General features: G+C 45.8%; 1 protein-coding gene across 1 annotated transcript in view; it reads left to right on the top strand.

Annotated features, from left to right (window-relative positions):
- KANSL1 (KAT8 regulatory NSL complex subunit 1) overlaps window positions 1–23,443 on the top strand; it is a 1,638,220-nt gene that overhangs the window by 1,488,105 nt on the left and 126,672 nt on the right. The window contains exon 12 of the mRNA XM_044060463.1: window positions 8,622–8,649. Within this exon, the coding sequence (XP_043916398.1) occupies window positions 8,622–8,649 (28 nt within the window). The remainder of the gene's footprint in view (window positions 1–8,621; window positions 8,650–23,443) is intronic.

Raw genomic sequence — 23,443 nt, 5'->3', positions numbered from 1 at the left:
AGGCCCATTAGCCTAGTAAACTTCTATGCGCTTACGAACCTTCATGTTCTATTCTACACAATCAGGAGATTCCTGTGCATCTGGCCAGTGGGATCCCATTACCAATTCTTTGCCTTACCATTTGACTTGTTTACTGGTCCCAGCAATTTCACTAAATGTCTGGCACCTGTTATTGCCTTCTGCGGGACTTGTGCAGTCCACATCTGTCCTTAACTGGATGATTCTCATCCATGTTCATTGTCAAGCAGAATTCCTGTCAGCTATGTAAATTATCATGGATTACATCCAAAAGGTGGGTCTGAACTTTTAATATCCAGAAGTTACAGCTGTCCCTAGTACCAGGACCGTTCCTTGGGGGGAGTGTTCAGATTTTGTTCAGTGGAGGGCTTTTTTTTTCTGAAGATTCAGAAAGACTCTCCAAAAATGATTGTGGTGACTTCCTTCTGGCGCAGGCTTCAGTGGTTCCTCCTATCTTATGGAATTGACCAAGGGTAATTTTCACAAGCTTCGACAAATTGGATCTCCCCTCATGACAGGAGGAGTTTGCACCCCAGTCTAAAACAACTACAGCTGACTGTGTGAATAATTCAGTTTTGTTCCTTTTTAGGCACCTTCATGAGTATATGCAGCAGGTGTTAAAGCAGACAAAAAAAACTTACTACTAAGAAATATTAGCAAGTGGAAAATATTTTCTAGTTTGCACCACATACCTATCAAGGGCCCCATTCATGGGTTGTGTATGATTGGTTAAATGTTTGTGAGAGTTGCTATCTTTTTGCCTGTCTTATTCCTCTGTCAAGGTTCATGTTGTCTGCATTTCAGCATGTCTGCTTATGGACCCTCCCCTTTCTTCACTGTCTTTGGGCAAACTGTTCTTGAAGGGGATTTTACATGCAAGACATCCTAGGAAACTGGTAGCACCTACTTGGGATCTTTGTGCTGGAAAAGTTAAATTTATCTCCTTTGAATCAGTTGCAAGCTGTCATGGGAGTGAGTCCTCCGTGGTTTTCTGTAGGAATAAGGTTACATAAGGAGAAAGCCTCATTTGTGCCAGTAATTGAGTTTCTGTTGAATTGTGCCCTATAGGCCTCCCTATTTTCTATTCAGAATGTAAAAAGTAATGAAATACTCTTGAAATGTAGAGGCAGTTCTGGTATTCACCGAAAAGTCTTTTAGGAAAGCTGAACAGTATCCTTTATGATGGGGCAAAGAAACAGCAGACCATTTGAAGATGTTTGTCACTTGCTGCTGCTTTTTGTTGTTTCTACCATGGCATATTTATTCCAAGCAGAATCAAAGCATATTCTACCACAGCCTTATCTTTAGCATATTGGAAAAGGTTGGAGTCTAGATTCTAGAGGCATCATTTTTCATTTATTCATTTACAAAGCATTACAAACTGGATTCCTTCTCCGGGTCCAGTACAGACTTGCTCTGTACTCAGGGGGCTTCTGGATCTTTGACTACCCCCTCCCAGAGTAGATAAGCTGTGGTATTCTAGCCAAATACCTATAGGCTACCGCACCATAAGAATGATCAACACTGTAAGTTGCGTTTACCATAACAGTAGATGTTTGTGTTACACTGTTGCAGTCGTCACACTTTGGTTATCTGCCTGCACGTAGCCCGCAGTCGGCCAGAATACCAGAGTCTTAGGATTTGTGTATCGGATGCGGTCGCTTCTTCCATGAAGTAGGTCATCAGGGGAATAAAACAGGCAGCCAGTGTCATCAGTCTTACTTGCAGACGAGGAACCCAAAGCAGAAATCGTTTGCAAGTGCCGGTCGGCCGATACCTGAAATTTTCGTTTTCTAGTTTCAAAACCTGAAGTCTTCTAAAGCTAAGTACCCCGTTGGGGATCCTTTTTTCTTGCTCTAACATGTCAGAAAAAGTTAACAATTGTTTTACCTGTGGAAAGCAAATACCTCACAGAGATTTTCATTCTTACTGCGTCACCTGTTTAGACCCAGACCATGACGTCCCTCGCTGTCTGTTTTGTGCCTTGTTCAACACCCGAACTATTCGTCATCGGGCTATTTTTCTCTCAAGTTCTTTTGCTCTTGTTCTCTGTATTCCGAAATGGCTTCGGTAAGCCATCCGACTTCCAATCTTCCAAAAAACGCAAAGATAAAGACAGACTGTATAGGTCCAAAACTGCCGATGGCACTTCCATTAAGCTAGTCGCCAGTCCGCCGGTACTCAGTGAGGCGATTTCGCAGCCCCTGTTACCAGATTCTACAGGTTCGCAGGCTTCTACTGAGACCCATTCGGAGTCCGGTATGCCGCGTGATGCTTCATCAACTATGGAACCTGCAGATGTCTCTACCTTGGATGGGTCTGGAGCTGCTGTGCAGGCACCAGCTTCTGAGGGTGTATTCCGACCTTCCGATGTTAGTATCAAACCGACTGACTTCAGGCCCAGAGTTCGCACTACGCCTAGGAAACAGACGACCAAAGCACATTCTCAAGCTCCCACGCCACAAACAAATGCTTAGAATGGCTGAAGACCTTATTACTTTAATTAGGGGAAGCCAGCCTTCCTCCTGTAAAAGACCAAGAATTGATTTTCCTTCTGGTTCTTAAGACCATGAGTCTGACTCTGACCCCTGTGATTACCAGGACACAAACCCTTATCTACCCCCCGAGGACCTTTCTTTCGGTGAAACCTTGCATACCCTAAGAAGAGAGCATTTCCACTGGGACTGCCAGGACTACCCACAGTCCAAAAAGAGACTCTGGGAATTTTTAGACTTGCCTCAGCGTAGGCCTCTAGCTATTCCTCCTGTGTCCTGGATATTGTAGATGATGTCTTCATGGAATCCAGCCTTACCCCTGGTCCTAGAAAGCCTGACAGATACTACGGAGTACCTGAGTCTCACAAATTTCTCTCTAAAAATCCCACTGCGGATCCAGAGACCATTTCCCAGGGACCTAAATGTATTAAGGCTTCTACAGCCAAAAACCCTACCCCTTCGGACAGGGATTCTAAGGCTCTATACAGATGGTTGAAGAAGGTTTATACCTCTGCAACTCTTGCCATCAGGGCTTTAAATTGCCAGTTTCACGTGTTGAAGTACCAGCAGCATATTATTGATCTATTTAAAAAAAATGTTGATTCCTGATTGTGCAGAAAATAGGGACTTAGAAGACTTCATGCATTCTGCAAACCAAGTTGGGAAACCTACTTTGCAGTATGGTTTTGATGCCTTAGAAGCATCTTGCAGGACTACTGTCACTGGGTCTGTTCTGAGAAGGCATGCTTGGCTGAAGGAACAAATCTTGCCAGACCATGTCGAGGCAAAATTACTTGCTGCTCTATTAAACCAAGAATGTTTGGCTCTAAAGCAGAAGAATTTCTTAAGATGGAGGAAAAAGCTACATCCATGCAAACTAAAAAATTTCTTACAGGTACAGCCACCTATATTCACTAGGCATTGGCCTTTAAAAAAAAAAAAAAAAAAAAAAAAAAACTGGTCCTTTCCAGTCCCTGACCTTCTCAGCCCTAACCCAGGGGCAACAGACCACAAAGACTACAGTCTCAGGGTATGCACAGATCTAAACAATGGAGTGCTCTCTCCTCAAAAACTGGGAGTGATAAGCTACCTCCCTATGGGAAAAGTTCACAATGACTTGTTCTTAATCCTTCCCAGCCATGCTCAAGTACTTGCACCCCTAGGAGGAAAACTCACCCTGCATCCAAAAAACTGGGAGTATATTACCCAGGACCAATGGGTCTTAAACATTGTATCCCTGGGATACAGATTCTGTTTCCACTCTGCCAACCCCAAGCGGATTGCCAGACCTTCTTCCAAACCAGTGGCCAGAGGCCCAAATGCAAGTACTTTCTCTTCTCAGTATCAGGGCTAATCAGGCTGTGCCAGCACAACAAAGGGGACAGGGTTTCTACTCCAGGCTGTTCCTGGTACCCAGGAAAGAGAACTCTTGGCCCTATTCTGGATCTGTCATCCCTAAACACCTTCCTGGTGGTACCAAAATTCAAAATGCTTACACTCCAGGAGCTCCTTCCTATGCTAGCCAAGGACTCCTTGCTAGTCACCCTAGACTTAAAAGAAGCTTATCTACACATCCCCATAAGGGAATCTTGCAAGGAATATCTTTGTTTCAGGGCAGGCTGTGTGCACCATCAATTTTCTGCACTTCCCTTTGGCTTATTTGCTGCATCCAGGGTATTCACAAAGTGCCTGGCTCCAGCCTTTGCTTACTGCAGGCAGAGAAATATTCAAATTTACTCAAGTTGGACAATTGCCTGATTCAGGCTGACAGTCAAGAATTGCTACTTAAGCACCTGACGTTTGTAAAGAGACTCCTAGCTTCTCTGGGGTATACCATCAACGAAAAGAAATCACATGTGGTACCCAGCCAAAAGATTGTACTCCTAGGAGCAAGCTTGAACACAACTTCCCAGATGGCATTCCTCACTCCAGAAAAACAGGTTTATTTGACAACTTATTTCAAACTACTGGCCACCCAAACCCAGCTATCTGCAAGAAAAATACTGCAAGCCCTAGGGTTCATGGCCTCGTGTATTCTACTGATTCCATATGCAAGACTGCATATGAGGAAACTTCAATAGTACTTAAAATGTCTCTCGTCGACTTTCCCAGGACCCTGGAAACAGGGATTCCTATCTTTCCTTGCCTAAGGAAAGATTTCCTTTGGTGGGCAGAAGCTTGAAACCACAACAAGGGACTCCCTTTCTCACAACCGCCCACAGTCCAAACTGACAACAGATGCATCAGACTATGCATGGGGGGCTCACTTGGCAGGCAAATGCATTCAAGGCAAATGGAGCCCAGGGCAAATTTACCTGCATATCAATCAAAAAGAAATGTTAGCTGTTCAGAATGCACTGACAGCCTTCAAATACCGTATCCTGCCAGAACTCCTGATACAGACAACACCACAGATGTTCATCGTGCATACAGCTGCAGTAATCACAGATGGGTTTTCAGCCGTCAGGCGGTCCCTCGGTCGGCCGAATTCCAAAGTCTTGGTCCGGTGTCGTCGCTTACTCTTCTGACGTCAGTAGGGCCAGAGTATATAAGACACAGCCGACGCCATGTTCTTCAGTCTTTTTTGCCGTGCGGTGCCCGAAGCAGAAGCAGTTCGCAAGTGCCGGTCGGCCAGCTCCTGAATTACGAAAAAATTGGAACCGAAGTCTTCTTTAAAGCTAAGTACCCCGTTGGGAAAACTTTTCTTGCCTCAGACCGATGTCAGAAAAAGTTAATAATTGTATTTCTTGTGGGAAGCAAATACCGCATAAGGATTTCCATTCCGTTGCATACCTTGTTTGGGCCCAGACCACGACCACTCGGGCTGTTGCTTTTGCGCTACCTCTAATAAACGCACTACCAATCGCCGGACGGATTTCGCACAACACTACTTTGGTAAAGCTTTTGATTATAAGATGTCGCCGGACACTCCGACTACCGCTTTGTCCAAAACGCAAGGAAAAGGACCGACACGCGAGACCCGCGGTCCCCGCCGACACCACGCCAAAACAGGCTACACGTGGTCCGGTTCTCAGCGACGCCTTTGCAGTCCCTGACTACCGACGACACTCCTTTGGCGGTGTTCTCGGTACCCGAGACTGCTGGGTCCTCGGTCCTTTCCCAGACTACAACCGAAGCCCCTGCTAATGTCGAGCCTACTAATGTGGACAGGTCCACCTCCACCCATGGTGTCTTTAGGCCCTCATCTTCTTTTTCAATAAAGGCTTTTACTAAATCCAAAGCAGCCAGGCATCCCACGAGGCCTGTTGCACAGGGCCCATCTCCTGGACCCATGCCTAAGAAACAGATGCTTAAAATGGCTGAGGATTTAATTACTCTTATCAGAGGTTCTCAGCCCCCTCCTGACAAGAGACCCAGAGTGGAGGAAGAATCTCCCTCTTCTGATCAGGGATCCATTTTATCAAAACATTCTGATGCAGAGGGAACACTCTTACTCCCCTTTTGAGGATTCGGATGCAGAATAGTCCATTCCTTCTGTATCTCCTCCTGAGGATTTTTCTTTTGGGGAAACCTTGCATACTTTGAGGGAACACTTCCATTGGGAAGGCCAAGACTTTTCAGATTCCAAGAAAAGACTTGGGGAATTTCTTTGGTTACCTCAGCACAGACCTCTGGCTATACCCCCTGTTTTGGATGTACTGGATGTTGTCTATTCGGAGGCTTGCCTTAACCCTGATTCTCTGCCTCCTGCACCAGTAAAACCTGATAGATATTAGAGTACCCAGCTCTCACCAATTTCTCTACAAAGGCCATAATGCTGACCCTGAAACCATTTCACAAGGCCCCAAGGGATTAAAGGCCTCCACTGCCAAGAATCCACTCCCTGCAGAAAGGGAATCCAGATCTCTAGAAAGGTGGGGTAAAAAGGTATATACCTCGGCCACCCTAGCCATGAGGGCCTTAAATTGTCAGTTTCATATGATTAAATATCAACAGTACCTGTTATCACAATTAAGGAACAAAATGTCTCAACCTGAACAACCAGATTTAAAAGAGTTATAGGATATGATGCATAGTGCGGAGCAAGTGGGTAAACGCACCTTACAATGTGGTTATGATGCCCTAGAGGCTTCCAGTAGAGCGGCTGCCACAGGATCAGTCATTTGCAGACATGTCTGGCTTAGGGAACAAAATTTACCTGATCATGTGAAAGCTAAACTTCTTGATGCTCCTTTACAAAAGGATGTACTATTTGGTACTAATGCTGAGGACATACTACGGAAAATGGAAGAAAAAGCCATATCTATGCAAACTGTCAAGGCTTTCTTACAGGTCCAACCACCACGTTTTAGCAGAAATTGGCCTTCAAAAAACTGGTCCTTTCCAGCCACTGACAAGCCCCAAAGAGGTAGATACAGACGCACAAGGGGCAGAGGACAATCACAAGGATCATATAGAGGCAGACAATGGCAATCTCCAGCACCAAGAGGTGGTGAAGACAGTGCACAACAATACAGGAAGCAAACCCAATGACTCCCTCATTTCCATGCCAAGCAAGTCTCAGCTGACAGCACCTTTGGGAGGGAAACTAGCATTATTTGCAAGCAATTGGCATATTGTCACAACAGACAAATGGATACTGGACATTATAAACAGAGGCTACAAATTTCAATTTCACACTCTTCCAAAAATGAGAGGCATGCCAAACCTGCCACAAAATCAAAGGGCAGAGGCACAACTGCAAATTTCAAAGCTCCTAAACATGAGAGCTATACAAAAGGTGCCTACACATCAACAAGGTCAAGGTTTTTATTCAAGACTTTTTCTGGTACCAAGAAAAGGAACTGACTGGAGACCCATTTTGGACTTATCCATCCTAAACACATTCCTACTCGTGCCAAAATTTAAGATGCTCACATTACAGCAACTTCTTCCCATGCTGGGCAAGGAGTTTTGGCTGGTAACATTGGACCTCAAGGAGGCATACCTGCATGTCCCAATCAGACAAAGCTGCAGAAGATACCTCAGATTTCTTGCAGGTTCAATCCACTATCAATTCTCTGCATTGCCCTTTGGCTTATCTACTGCGCCCAGAGTATTCACAAAGTGCCTGGCATCAGTGATTGCCTACTGCAGACTTCAAGGGATACAAATTTACCCTTATCTGGACGACTGCCTGATCCAAGCGGACAGCAAACGATACTACTGGAACATCTGGCATATGTGACACGGTTACTGCTTTCTCTGGGATATACCATCAACAAGGAGAAATCAAGACTAACACCATCTCAGAAAATAACCTTCCTGGGTGCCAACTTGGACACAAACACCCAGATGGCATATCTTACGCCAGAAAAATAAGGGCAACTATCTCAGTACTTCAAAACACTAGCAAAAAGTACCAGGCTTACTGCAAGGAAAATCCTGCAGGCTCTGGGATTCATGGCATCTTGCATTCTTCTAATCCCATGTGCAAAGCTGCATATGAGGAAACGTCAATGGTACCTAAAAAATCTATGGTCTCAACACAGTCACGGTTTGGAAGCAATTATACCAATAATTCCATGTTTGCAAAAGGAATTTCTATGGTGGGCCCAAGCATGTCAAGTAAACACAGGCCTTCCATTCTGCAAGCCTCCAGCAAAACAATTCTTAACCACAGACGCCTCAGATTATGCCTGGGGGGCGCACATGAAGGACAGGTGCATTCAGGGCAGATGGTCCCAAAAGGAAAAGCACTTTCACATCAATCAATAAGAAATGCTAGCAGTAATAAATTTAATTACAGCTTTCAAGGACTTCCTGCATCCAGGACAATTACTGATAAGAACAGACAACACCACAGTAATGTGGTACATAAACAAACAAGGAGGAACACATTCATACCCCTTGTGCAGACTAGCCATGACTCTTTGGAACTTGGCTCTGGAAAGACAAATCGAACTTCAAGCACAGTACTTGCCAGGACTGGAAAACACACTGGCAGACACTCTAAGCAGAAATATGACAGATCCACACTAATGGAAGTTGCATCCTCAGGTGTTTACAGAGATAATCCAAGCATGGGGGAGGCCAGCCATAGATCTTTTTGCCTCCCACAGGAACCATCAACTGAAAAAGTTTTGTTCAAGGACCTTTCATCCAAAGGCCTGGAAAGTGGATGCCCTTTCATTCAGTTGGACAGCATGGACAGTTTATGCATTCCCACCTCTGCCCCTTCTGCCCAAGGTGCTTTTGAAAGCAAGAACAGACAAACCAAGGATGATACTGATTGCTCCAGATTGGCCAAGGCAACACTGGTATCCACTCCTGAGGAGCCTAACACATACTCCTCCCTGGTCCCTGCCTCTAATGCCTCTCCTACTGACTCAGAACAGCTACAAAACTCTTCACAGTCAGCTAAAAACTCGCTGCATGGAAAATTCCTTGACACCACAACAGTCCCTACTCTCCAAGGAGGTGCAGGATGTCATTTTGGAGGCCAGAAGGCCATCTACTAGAAAAGCTTACTCCGCAAATTGGAAGCGGTTTTGCTGTTGGAATGAGAAAAGAGGCCAGGACCCTAGAAAATTGAACTTGCCTCAGGTTTTACAGTACCTAGCTGAACTGCTGAACAGTGGACTTTCATTTTCTTCCATAAAAATACATGCCTCAGCCATTTCTGCAGAATTCAACACGGATCCTCCTTTATTCTCTCACCCACTCTTACGACAGTTCCTCAGAGGGGCTAAGAATATAAGACCTCCAAGGAAGCAACCAATACCAGCCTGGGACCTTAATTACATACTAGAAAAATTAACATTGCCTCCCTTTGAACCTGCTGCCTCAACAGATCTGCAACATTTGTCCTGGAAAACAGCTTTCCTTCTGGCCATCACTTCAGCTCGTAGGGTTTCTGAACTACAGGCCCTCATGGCGGTGCAGCCCTTTCTCATCTTCCATCAGGACAGGGTTTCCCTTCGTACCAACCCATCTTTTATGCCAAAAGTGGTATCCAGGGTAGCCTTAAATCAAGCCATACACCTACCTACCTTTTATCCTAACCCTCAAAACAAAGGGGAGAGGCTGCTTCACACTTTAGACATCCATAGGCAGCTACGTTATTATTTGGACTGAACAAAGTCCTTCAGGAAATCAGAACAACTTTTTGTGTCCTATGCCGTAGGGGCTCAAGGGAAACCAGTTACCAAACAGACCATTTCCAAGTGGATTGGCCACTGCATACGGTTTTGTTATTCCTACTATGGGAAATCTGTCCCTACTGGTATCAGATCTCACTCCACCAGGGCCACAGCCACCTCTACAGCTTTCCTCAGAGGCGTTCCTACTGAGGATATTTTGGAGGCAGCCACTTGGAGTTCTGTACATACCTTCACAAAAACACTACCACCTACCCTTATATTCCAGAACAAGAGCAGGCTTTGCCACTGCTGTTTTGCAGGGCATTCTGGCTCAACCCAGTTCCTCATAGTACCTACCACCCTATGCATAGCTTTGGGACTCTTCCCATCTGTGATTACTGCAGCTGTATGCACGATGAACATAGTACAGTTTTGTACCTACCATAAATGTAGATGTTCGAGTGCTAATACAGCTGCAGTACAGGTTTCCCTCCCTCCTTCCCCACTTGGTAAAGGCATGGGGCCTAACAACCTCGTCATACCACCTGACTGGGTTATCCTGCTATGATGTCCTTCATGGATGCATCTGCAGTCATAACAACTGGGTTGTCCTGTCGTCAGGCAGCCCTTCAGTCGGCCGGATTCCAAAGTCCGGGTCCGGCTTCGGCTGATGTCACACTTCACCCGACGTCATCTCTGTTGGTCTTCGGGTATAAAAGCATCAGCCGACGCCATTTTCCTCAGTCTTTCTTGCCGCGTGGCGCCCGAAGCAGAAGCTGTTCGCAAGTGCCGGTCGGTCGGATCCAGAGATTACTTCTACCGAATACTACTTCGAAGACTTCTAAAGCTAAGTACCCCGTTGGGGACTCTTTCTTGCCTCAGCCGATGTCAGAAAAAGTTAATAATTGTTTAACCTGTGGGAAACAAATACCTCATAAAGATTTCCACTCTTATTGTCTGCCTTGTTTAGGCCCAGCCCACGACGTAGCAGCCTGTTCGGCCTGTGCTTCCTTCAACCGACGAACGCTTAGGCGTCGGTCGGAGTTTGCAGAACAGTTTTTCGGTGCTGATTTTGCGTACATTATGCCGTCGGATCCTCCGACTACCCAATCTGCCAAAAAACGCAAAGATAAAGACCGACACTCGCGATCCGCGGTTTCGGCTGAAACCATGGTTAAGCAAACCGCGAGTGTCTCGGTTTCGGCCGAAACCGAGAAAACTGATCAAAGTACAGCTGAACCTATCTCTACAACAGAGGCCCCTGCTACCACTCTTAAATCGGCCTCAGAAACTTTACCCACTACGGTGGTTGCCTCTGACATATCAGACACCATTCCTTTGGATGTCTCTACCCCAGCACGTGGTGCTGCTAGGCCTCCAGCAGCCATGTCCATTACGGCCTTCGCCAGGGCTAAAGCAGCCAAGACTACTAAAACAGTGCCTGTTAAACCCCCCACAACCAGGCCCTCTTCTAGTTCTCAAATGCTTACTTTGGCAGAAGATTTAATTTCATTAATTAGAGGATCTCAATCTCACCCAGACAGGGCCTCTCAGCCCCCAGAGAAGAGACCTAGGGCAGAGCCCCCTGAGCCAGTGTCCTCTGATGATTCTGCTGATGAATCAGACATAACTGACCAGCCAGAGGCTCCTTTCTCCAATTTTGAAGATTCTGATGCTGAAGAATCCATTCCAGCTGCTTCCCCACCAGAAGAATTCTCCTTTGGGGAAACCTTACATGCCATGCGAGAGCAGTTCCAATGGCAGCAACAGGATTTTCAGACTCCAGAAAAAGACTTAGGACCTTTCTGCACCTCCCACAGCACAGGCCCTTAGCTATACCTCCTGTTCTCTCTGTGGTGGATGATGCTTTCAATGATGTCTGCTCCGCTCCAGATTCTTTACCCCAGCCCCTGCCAAACCAGACAGATTTTACAGGGTGCCAGATACTCATCACCACCTTTACAAGGCCCCACTTGCAGACCCGAAACTATATCCCAGGGTCCCAAGGCAGTAGCAGCGACCATAGCTAAAAACCCTATTCCTTCTGAAAGGGAAGCAAGGTCATTAGACAGATGGGGTAAAAGGTCTACACTTCAGCTACTCTCTCAGCTAGAGCTTTAAACTGTCAGTTTCACATGATACAATACCAAGAGTTTATGCTTGATCAGTTAACTAAAAACTAACCACTGATGAATCTCTTGATAAGAAATATGTATTAGAAATGGTAAATAACATACAACAGGTTAGCAACCATTCCTTAAAATGTGGCTATGATGCACTGGAGGCTTCATTTAGATCAGCCATGACTGGCACAGTGATAAGAAGGCATGCATGGCTAAAGGAGCAAGCTTTACCGGATCATGTTAAAGCTAAGTTGCTAGACGCTCCTATGGATAAGACAAGTTTGTTTGGTACACCTGCCCAGCAGGTTATGAAGAAAATGGAAGAAAAGGCAAAATCTGTTCAAACGGTTAAAGATTTCTTGCAGGTTCAACCCCCAAGGTTTAGCAGGAACTGGCCTGCCAAAAATTGGTCCTTTCCTGACTCCACAAAATTTTAAAGGGGCAGGAATAGACGTTCCAGAGGCAGAAACCAATCCAGAGGAGGTGCCTACAGAGGACGACAGTGGCAAGGTAACAACAGAGGCACAGACACAACCACTGCCACTACATCAGCACAACCACAGTGACTTAACCCTAAATCCGCCTACCAGGGAACAAATAGCAGCTCCTCTAGGCGGGAAGTTAACCTTATTTTCAAAGAACTGGCACTACATAACAAAAGACAAGTGGATTTTACAAACCATACATCAAGGTTACCGGTTTCACTTCCACACTTTACCAGTCAAAAGAGGAATGCCAAATCTACCTCCAAATCAAAAAACAGAGGCTCTACAACAGATAATGGAGTTAGCAAACATGAGAGGTGTGGAAAGAGTGCCAACAGCACAGCAAGGAAAGGGCTTCTACTCCAGACTACTGCTAGTTCCAAGAAAGGAAAAAGTTGGAGACCAATTCTCGACCTGTCCACCTTAAATACATACATCATTGTCCCAAAATTCAAAATGCTGACCCTACAGCAACTTCTTCCCATGCTGGGCAAGGAGTCTTGGCTGGTAACTCTAGATCTCAAGGAGGCATACCTGCACGTCCCCATTCGACCAATCTGCAGAAGATACCTCAGATTTCTTGCAGGATCAGAGCACTATCAATTCTCAGCATTGCCCTTTGGCTTATCTACTGCCCAGAGTATTCACAAAATGCCTGGCATCAGTAATCGCCATTGCAGACTACAGGGAATTCAAATTTACCCATACCTGGACGACTGCCTGCTTCAAGGGGACAACAAAAGCAAGCTGACAACAGATTTACAAAGGGTCATTTACTTGCTACAAGCACTGGGATACACAGTCAATTTACAAAAATCAAGGCTGATACCATCCCAAACAAAGACATTCTTGGTGAATTGGACACAGTAAAACAAATGGCATTCCTGACTACAGAAAAACAAAAGAGCTCCCTCTTTACTTCTTGGCACTAACAAAACTGAACAAGTTAACAGCAAGAAAAGTACTGCAGGCCTTGGGCTTCATGGCATCATGCATAATCTTGGTCCCATTTGCCAGACTACATATGAGAAAACTACAGTGGTACCTAAAGAATTTATGGTCCCAACACAGACACAGCCTAGAAACAGAAATCCCACTAATTCCATGCTTAAAACAGGAGTTCCTATGGTGGGCTCAGGCATGCCAGTCAAACCCAGGCCTACCCTTTCGCAGATGTCAAGCAAGCCAGACCATCACAACAGACGCTTCAGACCTGGGATGGGGGGCCCACATGCTGGACAAATGCGTGCAAGGATTGTGGACACAGGATCAACTTCACCTGCACATCAACCTAAAAGAAATGCTGGCAGTAAAACTGGCAATCCAAAAGTTCAAACCATTTCTCAAAGAGGGCCAGTTGATGATAAGGACAGACAACACAACAGTCATGTGGTACATCAACAAACAGGGAGGCACTCATTCATACCCCGTATGCAGAATGACCTTGGAGCTGTGGACCCTGGCACTCAGCTACAACATCCAGTTACAGGCAATATTTGTACCGGAAAAGAAAATACTCTAGCAGACATATTAAGCAGAACCACATCGGATGCCCACGAATGGAAGCTGCACCCGGACATCTTCAAGACCATCTCAAAGAAATGGGAATGCCTCAGATAGATCTATTCGCATCACCTCTCAATCACCAGCTCAAAAGATTCTGCACAAGGACATTCCACCCACTAGCATGGAAAGGGGGGGATTCGCTCTCCTTCAGCTGGAAAGGCCTAACAGCATATGCATTCCCACCTCTTCCCTTGATACACAAAGTACTACTAAAAATCAAGGAAGAACGTCCAAGGATAATCCTGATAGCTCCAAACTGGCCAAGACAACACTGGTACCCACTGCTGAGGAGCATGTCTCGGAACAATATGTGGCCAATACCCCTGATGCCTTTGATGTTAACTCAGAACAACTACAGCATCATACATCCAAACCTAAAAACGTTGCAACTGACTGCATGGAACATCACATAGCAGCAGCTAATCCAGAAATTTCCCAAAGAGTTAAAGACATTATTCTTGAAGCACGCAGACCTTCAACCAGAAGGAACTATGCTGGAAAATGGAAAAGGTTTCTCATTTGGAGTACGGAAAGAGGAAATGATGTGTCAAACATAGATATGCCTAACATTCTGGAGTATCTGGCTGAACTTCTTCATTCAGGCCTGTCCTACTCCTCCATCAAGATACATGCATCAGCTATTTCAGCAGAATACAGCTTTGATCCACCTGTTTTTCGCACCTTTGCTCAGGCAGTTCCTCAGAGGAATCAAGAATGTAAAACCTCCAAGGAAACCACCATTACCAGCTTGGGACTTAAACTTTGTGCTAGAAAAGTTGACACTATCACCCTTTGAACCAGCAGCAACAGCAGACCTACAACACCTGTCATGGAAAACTGCTTTCCTACTGGCAATTACTTCAGCAAGGAGGGTTTCAGAACTACAGGCCTTAATGGCAGTGCAACCCTTTCTAATCTTCCACCAAGATAGAGTGTCCATGAGGACTAATCCTACATTTATGCCTAAGGTGGTATCCAGAGTGTCTTTAAACCAGGCAATCCACCTACCTACCTTCTTTCCCAACCCACAAAACAGAGGGGAAAGAATACTGCATACCTTGGATGTACATAGACAGCTACGCTACTACTTGGACAGAACAAAACATAGCAGAAAGACTGACCAACTTTTTGTAGCCTATGCAACAGGAAGGGAAGGAAAAGCTATTTCCAAACAGAAAATCTCCAAATGGATAGGAAATTGCATACGATTCTGTTACTCCTTCCATGGAAAACCAATTCCACAGAACATAAGACCTCATTCTACAAGGGCAACAGCCACTACCACAGCCTTCTTACGAGGAGTGGCAACCAAAGACATTATTGAGGCGGCTACTTGGACCTCCGTGCATACATTTGCCAAGCATTATAATTTGCCTCTATATTCCAGATCCCGAGTAGGGTTTGCCACTGCTGTACTGCAAGGGATCCTAAACACACCATAATCTACTTTTATCCTCCTCCCCTAGTTGGCTATGGTATTCTACCCAGTTGTTATGACTGCAGATGCATCCATGAAGGACATAGTACAGTTTTGTACCTACCATAAATGTAGATGTCCGAACTGGATAGCATCTGCAGTCAGGATTACCCTCCCTCCTTCCCCTCTGTGGTACTCCTAGGGTGTTTACCCTCCTAATAGCTAGCTGGTGGGGGGGAGTCTTTTATGGTGTATTTGTTTGTATATATGTACATACATGCTTATTTTTGTGTTTACCTCTATCTTTTTGGAAACATTGGCATCTATCCAAATTTTAGCCTTTAAGAAGGCTACTGGCATCTGGGGCAAGAAACACTGAGGAAAATGGCGTCGGCTGATGCTTTTATACCCGAAGACCAACAGAGATGACGTCGGGTGAAGTGCGACATCAGCCGAAGCCGGACCCGGACTTTGGAATCCGGCCGACTGAAGGGCTGCCTGACGACAGGACAACCCAGTTGTTATGACTGCAGATGCTATCCAGTTCGGACATCTACATTTATGGTAGGTACAAAACTGTACTTTTGATTTGCTTGCTTACACTGATTTTGTATTACATTGCATTGCCTGCATATGTAGATAAGCCTTATTTATGTATTGCCTTCCTTTTGGGGGCACCTGACATCTGGGGCAAGAAAAGACTGAAGAACATGGCGTCGGCTGTGTCTTATATACTCTGGCCCTACTGACGTCAGAAGAGTAAGCGACGACACCCGACGCCGGACCAAGACTTTGGAATTCGGCCGACCGAGGGACCGCCTGACGGCTGAAAACCCATCTGTGATTACTGCAGCTGTATTAGCACTCGAACATCTACATTTATGGTAGGTACAAAACTGTACTTTATGTGGTACATAAACAAGCAGGGGGAACTCACTCTTACCCACTGTGCAGGTTAGCCATGGCTCTGTGGAACACAGCCTTAAGCAACCAAGTGCACCTGCAAGCTCAGTTCCTGCCAGGGAAACAAAATTCACTGGCAGATGACTTGAGCAGAAATCTAATGGACCCACACGAGTGGAAACTGGAACCAAACTCATTCAAACTTCTAATACACAGATGGGGGACACCATCTTTGCGTTCCCCCAAAACCATCAACTAAACAAATTTTGCGCCAGAATTCCCCACAGCCAAGCTTGGAAAGTGGATGCCCTAGCCTTCACATGGGAAAACCTCTCAATCTATTCCTTTCCCCCTCTGCTCTTCCTTCCAAAAGTACTCCTCAAGATCAAACAGGACAGGCCAAGGGCAATCCTTATTGCACCAAACTGGCCACACCAGCACTGTTACCCACTCCTATGTAGTCTTGACAGCAGTGCCACCCTGGCACCTACATCAGACCCCCTCTCTGCTGCCCCAGCAGGAGGGACAGATTTTGCATTCTCAGCTGTAAACCCTTAACCTGGCAGCCTGGCTTATTCCCTGTATAAATCACCAGCAACCCTCAGCAAACAGGTGCTGGATGTTTTCCTTGAGGCCAGGAGGCCCAGTGCTAGGAAATCCTATTCAGAAAAGTGGAATAGATACTGTTCTTGGAGCCATTCTCAAGGGAAAGACACAGCCATGCCCTCCTTGCCTCAAATCCTAGACTACCTAGCAGAGCTGCTCCACAAAGGCCTATCCGTCTCATCAGTTAAGATTCATGCCTCTGCCATATCAGCTCATTACAATACTGAGCCACCCCTCTTCTCTCACCCTCTGATCAAACGGTTCCTGAGAGGAGCTAACAATTTAAGACCCCAAGGAGAGCTCCCACTCCTGCCTGGGACTTTAACTTTGTACAAGAGAAGCTCACACTTCCCTCTTTTGAGCCTGCTGCTACAGCAGAGTTAAAATTCCTGTCTTGGAAAACAGCCTTACTGCTAGCCATCACTTCAGTAAGAAGAGTGTCTGAGTTACAGGCCCTTATGGCCGTGGAACCCTTCATTATCTTCCATGCGGACAGGGTTTCCCTCAGGACTAACGCATCTTTTATGCCCAAAATGGTATTCAGTGTGGCTTTAAACCAATTAATCTATTTGCCAACCTTTTTTCCTAATCCTCAGAATAAAGGGGAAAGGATCCTGCACTCGGACGTGCACAGACCGCTCGGGTTCTACCTTGACAGGACTAAACCTTTCAGAAAATGTGACCAGCTGCTAGTCAGCTTTGCTACAGGGGCAGAGGACAAGGCCATTTCTAAATAAACCATTTCTAAATGGATAGCACACTGCATCCATATGTTCGTGTTTCACTGTTGCAGTCCTAACAAATGGGTTATCCGGCTCCGCCAGAATACCAAAGGTAAGTAAAAATGACATTGGTTGCCGTCTGTTGTAAAGGACATCAAGGTGTCCGATACAAAAGAAGGCAGCCGACGTCACTTCCTCAGACTTCCTTGCCGCGGAGCCCGAAGCAGAAGCTTTTCATGCACGAGTGCCGGTCGGCAGTTTCTTTGGTTTCAGACTACAAGAGTTGAATTCTATAACAGCTAAGTAACCCCATTGGGGATCCTCTTTTCTTGCCTTAACGAATGTCAGAAAAAGTTAATTGCCTTACCTGTGGAAAGCAGATTCCCCATAGAGATTTTCATTCCCATTGCATTATTTGTTTAGGCCTTGACCACGACGTTCCCAAGTGTGATCTCTGTGCCTCCTTTAATCCGAGTACTGTCCGTCGTTGGGCTAAGATTTTGGCTAGGTATTTTGGAGTTTGGAACCAAGTTCATTGGTATGGCGTCCGCCGGTCTTCAGGCTTCGGATGTTTCAAAGAAATGTAAGGATAAGGACCACGACAGGCCTCAGAAAGCTAAGTCCTCGGATGAGGTTAAGTTGGTTGTCAGTCAGGTGGTAGCCAGTAAAATGCCTTTGCAGTCCCTGCAGTCCGCTGATGTACAACCGCAGGCCTTGATAGAGTCCCTTAGGCCTTCAGCCTCTGTTTTGCCTTTCGACCTGCCGCCGGTCACCTCTTCTGCTGGAGTCGGAGCCGCTAAACTGACTCTGGTGTCAGAGGTCTCCATTTTGCATTCTGACAACAAACTTCTTCCTTCAACCTCTGCTGCAACTTCGGCGGTTGCCAGGCCTCCCAAATCTTTCAGGCTTGCAAGTAAATCTTCCATTCGTAAGCCTGCAAAAAGGCTTTTCCTCCTCCTCGTTCCCCTCAATCCCAAATGGTTAAAATGTCTAATGGTTTGTTGACTCTTATTAGGGGCGGTCAGCCTTCGCCTTCTAAAAGGAGCAGGGATGTTTCCCCTGAGGCTTTGTCCAGCTCAGGTTCTGATTCTTCCAGCATTTCTGCTGATGAGGAATTTTCTCAGGCTTTTTCTCCTACCCGGACAACCATCTGCTACCTCTCTTTTGCACCAGACAACAGCACAGCAGAGCCTGGAAAGTGGATGCTCTGTCCTTCCCTTGGACTTTGCTATCAGTGTACACCTTCCCTCCTCTTCCTCTTCTTCCCAGAGTATTGGTGAAGATCAGGGACGAACGTCCATGGACCATTCTCATAGCACCGGCCTGACCCAGACAGCATTGGTATCCGCTGCATTGCAGTCTCTTCAATCTTCCTCCTTGGCATCTTCCTCTGAAGCCAGATCTTTTGGTTCAGGAAAGGGGAAACATTCTACATCCTCATCTTCAGTCCCTCCATTTGGCAGCATGGCTCATTGACGCCTTCCCTTTTTTCCTCCCTTTCCCAAAAGGTGGTTGACGTGCTGAGGGATGTTGGTAAATGGGAAAGGTTTTCTCAGTGGATGAATGCTAGAGGGCAGTTTGCTTCTCAACCTACCCTTCCTCTGATCCTGGAATACCTGGCTGATTTGCTTCAGGGTGGTCTTTCTTTTTCCTCTATCAAGATCCACACTTCAGCCATCTCTGCTCATTTTTCTCTTGAACAGCCCATTTTCTCTCATCTTCTGATGAAACTGTTTCTCAGAGGTGCTTGCAATCTAAAACCTCCCAGGAGAGCACCTACTCCAGCCTGGGATCTTAATTTTGTTCTGGAGAAACTCGTTCTTCCTACTTTTGAGCCAGCTGCCAGTACAAATTTAAAGTTTCTTTCTTGGAAGACCGCCTTCCTCTTGGCTATAACTTCAGCAAGGAGGGTTTCGGAGCTGCAAGCTTTGATGGTCTTGGAGCCTTTTCTTATTTTCCATGCAGGTAGTCTCTCTGAGTACTAATCCCTCCTTTATGCCTAAGGTAGTTTCCAGCCTGAATCTTAATAAAGTCCATAACCACCTTTCCTAATCCTCGCAATAGAGGTGAACGGATCCTACATTCTCTTGATGAGCACAGACAGCTCAGGTTTTACCTGGACAGGACTAGGGACCTTCGGAAATCAGCACAGTTATTGGTTAGTTTTGCCCCTGGAGCCCTGGGCAAGGCTATTTCTAAGCAAACCATTTCTAAGTGGATTTGTGCATTGCATTACTTTTTGTTGTTCCTTTCATGGCAAAGCTCTGCCTCAAGGGGTTAGGACCCACTCTGCTAGAGCGGCTTCCACTTCTGCAGCCTTTGTAAGGGGTGTCCCTACTGAAGACATTTTGGAGGCTGCCACATGGTCGTCTGTTCACACTTTCACAAAGCATTATAATTTGCCTCTGTTTTCCAGAGCCAGGGCAGGGTTTGCCACTTGCAGTGTTGCAGGGCATTATCTCCAACCCTTGATGCTGTTGGTTCCTCCCCTCTTTTTTTTCTCTGGACTTTGGTAATCAACCCATTTGTTAGGACTGCAACAGTGAAACACGAACATAGTACAGATGTTCGTGTTTCACTGTTGCAGTCATTACACTTGGGTTATCCTGCAGGCAGGCTGCCCGCAGTCGGCCTGAATGCCAAAGTCCTGGTTCAGCGTCTGTTGCGGTCACCTCTTCCCTGTCGTCAGTGCGCCAGGGGTATAAAAGCTGCAGCAGACGCCATTTTCTTCAGTCTTTCTTGCCGCGCAGTGCCCAAAGCAAAAGCAGTTCGCAAGTGCCGGTCGGCCGACTTCTAAGATTTTCGAAATCGAATTTCAGATCCGAAGTCTTCAATAAAGCTAAGTACCCCGTTGGGGAAACTTTTTTCTTGCTCCAGACCGATGTCAGAAAAAGTTAACAGTTGTATTTCTTGTGGGAAGCAAATACCTCAAAAGGATTTTCATTCTTACTGTATTCCTTGCCTAGGCCTTGACTACGACGTTGCTAGCTGTTGGTTTTGTGCTAGATTTAACCAATGCACTATTAAGCGTCGGTATGATTTTGCTTTTCATTACTTTGGCCGAAGGTTTAATTATATAATGCCGTCGGAACAGCCGACGACCGGAGTTTATAAAAAACGCAAGGAAAAGGACAGGCAACCGAGGTCCAAAACAGACTAGGCCTCCGCTAGGCCAGTCGCCGGTTCTCAGTGAGGTGCTTTCGCAGCCCCTGACGCCCGCTACCTCAGAGCCACAGGCCGCTACCGACTCCCACATGAAGACAGCTAGGCCTCTGGGTACTCAAGGTATTGGACACTCTGAAACTATTCCCTCAGATGGGTCCGGAGCCGCTGAGCAGGCATCGGATTCTAAGGGTGTTTTTAGACCTACACAGTTATATGTTAAGCCAACCTCAGCTTCCAAGGCAAAGACTAAAACAGCTTTAAAGACAAAGAAACAAGTACAGCATTCTCCTGGACAGACTTCCATGCCTAAGAAACAGATGCTTAAAATGGCCGAAGACCTAATTAATTTAATCAGGGGTTCCCATCCTCCTCCTGATAAGAGGCCTAGGGAAGACACAGAATGTGATTCCTCTGACCAGGTTTCCATTTCCTCTGACTCCTCTTCAGAACAGGTATCTTTGCCTCCCTATGAGGATTCTGATGCTGAAGAATCTATTCCTTCAGCTTCTCCTCCTGAAGATTATTCTTTTGGGGAAACCCTGCACACCATGAGGGAGCATTTCCACTGGGATAGCCAATATTACTCAGAATCTAAGAAAAGGCTCAGAGACTTCCTTCTACTACCTCAGCACAGACCTCTTGCTGTCCCACCTGTTCTAGACATTGTAGATGTATTTTCAGAGTCCGGCCTGTCCCCTGACTCCTTACCTCTTGCACCTGTTAAGCCACACAGATACTACAAGGTTCCAGACTCTCATAAATTTCTATATAAAAACCCTGCTGCTGACCCAGAAACTATATCTCAAGGTCCCAAAGGGGGTCAATGCCTCTACTGCAAAAAAACCCTGTTCCCTCGGATAGGGATTCTAGGGCACTGGACAGATGGGGGGGGGGGGAGTTTACACTTCTGCTACCTTGGCTGTAAGGGCTTTAAATTGTCAGTTTCATATGCTTAAATATCAGCAGTACTTAATGTCACTGCTAAAACAGAAAATGTTGACAAATTCTGAATGTTCTGAAGACAAGGAAATGCAGGATTTATTGCATGCAGCTGAACAAGTGGGAAAGCATACTTTGCAATATGGTTTTGATTCACTGGAGGCCTCTTGCAGAGCCGCTGTTACAGGTTCTGTTATTAGAAGGCATGCTTGGTTAAAGGAACAGAATCTGCCTGATCGTGTTAAAGCAAAATTATTGGATGCTCCATTACAGCATGATACTTTGGTGTTAAAGCAGAAGAGGTGTTGAAGAAAATGGAGGATAAAGCAAAATCTATGCAGACAGTAAAGGATTTCTTACAGGTACAACCACCCAGATTTAGCAGGAACTGGCCTTCTAGGAATTGGTCCTTTCCAGTGTCAGACAGGCCACAAAGAGGCAGATAGACACCCTAGGGGCAGAAAACAACCCCAGGGCTCATACAGGCCCAAACAATGGGGGTGCTACTACCTCCAAAAGTGGAGAAGACAAATCACAGCCATATAGGAAACAGTCCCAATGACTTTCCTCTGCCAATGCCAAGCACTTATCTTTTGGCAGCACCCTTAGGGGGAAAGCTAGCACTTTTTGCACAAAATTGGCACATGATCACCCAGGACAAATGTTTCTTAAATATAGTCTCTCAGGGCTACAGGTTCCACTTTCACACCCTTCCAAAGGCAAAAGGTATGCCAGACCTGCCACACAATCAGTGGGCAGAGGCACGAAAGCAAGTTTCATCTCTCGTGGGCATGAGGGCAATTCAGCCAGTACCACAACAAGAGCAGGGACAAGGATTTTACTCAAGACTTTTCTTAGTACCCAGAAAGGACAAAGCCTGGAGACCAATTCTGGACCTGTCTATTCTAAGCACTTTTCTGGACATTCCAAAATTCAAAATGTTGACTCTGCAGCAGCTTCTGCCCATGCTGGGCAAGAAGGCTTGGCTTGTAACTTTGGACCTCAGAGGCATACCTGCATGTCCCAGTCAGACAGTCTTGCAGAAGATACCTCAGATTCATAGCTGGCTCAATGCACTACCAATTCTCTGCACTGCCCTTTGGCTTATCTACTGCGCCCAGGGTCTTCACAAAATGCCTGGCACCAGTAATTGCATTTTGCAGACAGAGGAATTCAAATATATCCCTACTTGGACGACTGCCTTATTCTAGCAGAGAACAAAGACATTCTACTAAAGCATTTGGCGTTTGTAAAAAGATTACTAATTTGCCTAGGGTACACAGTAAACAAAAAGAAATAAAAACTAGTACCCTCTCAAGAGATAATATTCCTGGGTGCAAGCTTAAATACAACTGCCAAGATGGCTTATCTCACTCCAGACAAACAAAGGCAACTGACTTCTTACTTCGAAATCATGGCAACAAAGACCCAGTTATCTGCAAGAAAAATTTTGCAGGCTTTGGGCTTCATGGCATCCTGCATTCTGCAAATTCCATATGCAAGACTGCATATGAGGAAGCTACAATGGTATCTAAAAAGTGTTTGGACTCAACATTGCCACAGCCTGGAAACATTAATTACTCTCATTCCCTGCCTACAACAGGAGTTTCGATGGTGGGCACAGGCCTGTCACCACAACAAGGGACAGCCATTCACTTTACCCACAGCCAGGCACACACTATAACAGATGTATCAGATTATCCCTGGGGGGCCCACATGGCAGGAAAATGTATTCAGGGCACATGGCCCGCAAGCCAAAGGCATCTTCATATCAATCAAAAAGAGATGCTAGCTGTACAGAATGCTGTGACAGCCTTCAAGGATCTATTTAATCCAGGACAACTGCTGATAAAGACAGACAATACTACAGTCATATGGTACATAAACAAGCAGGGAGGCACACATTCTTACCCCCTCTTTAG

The sequence above is a fragment of the Protopterus annectens genome, chromosome 2.part0 (assembly GCF_019279795.1).
Source record: "Protopterus annectens isolate FY-2018-M chromosome 2.part0, PAN1.0, whole genome shotgun sequence".
NCBI lineage: Eukaryota > Metazoa > Chordata > Ceratodontiformes > Protopteridae > Protopterus > Protopterus annectens.
This window is presented reverse-complemented; position numbering and strand designations above follow the sequence as displayed.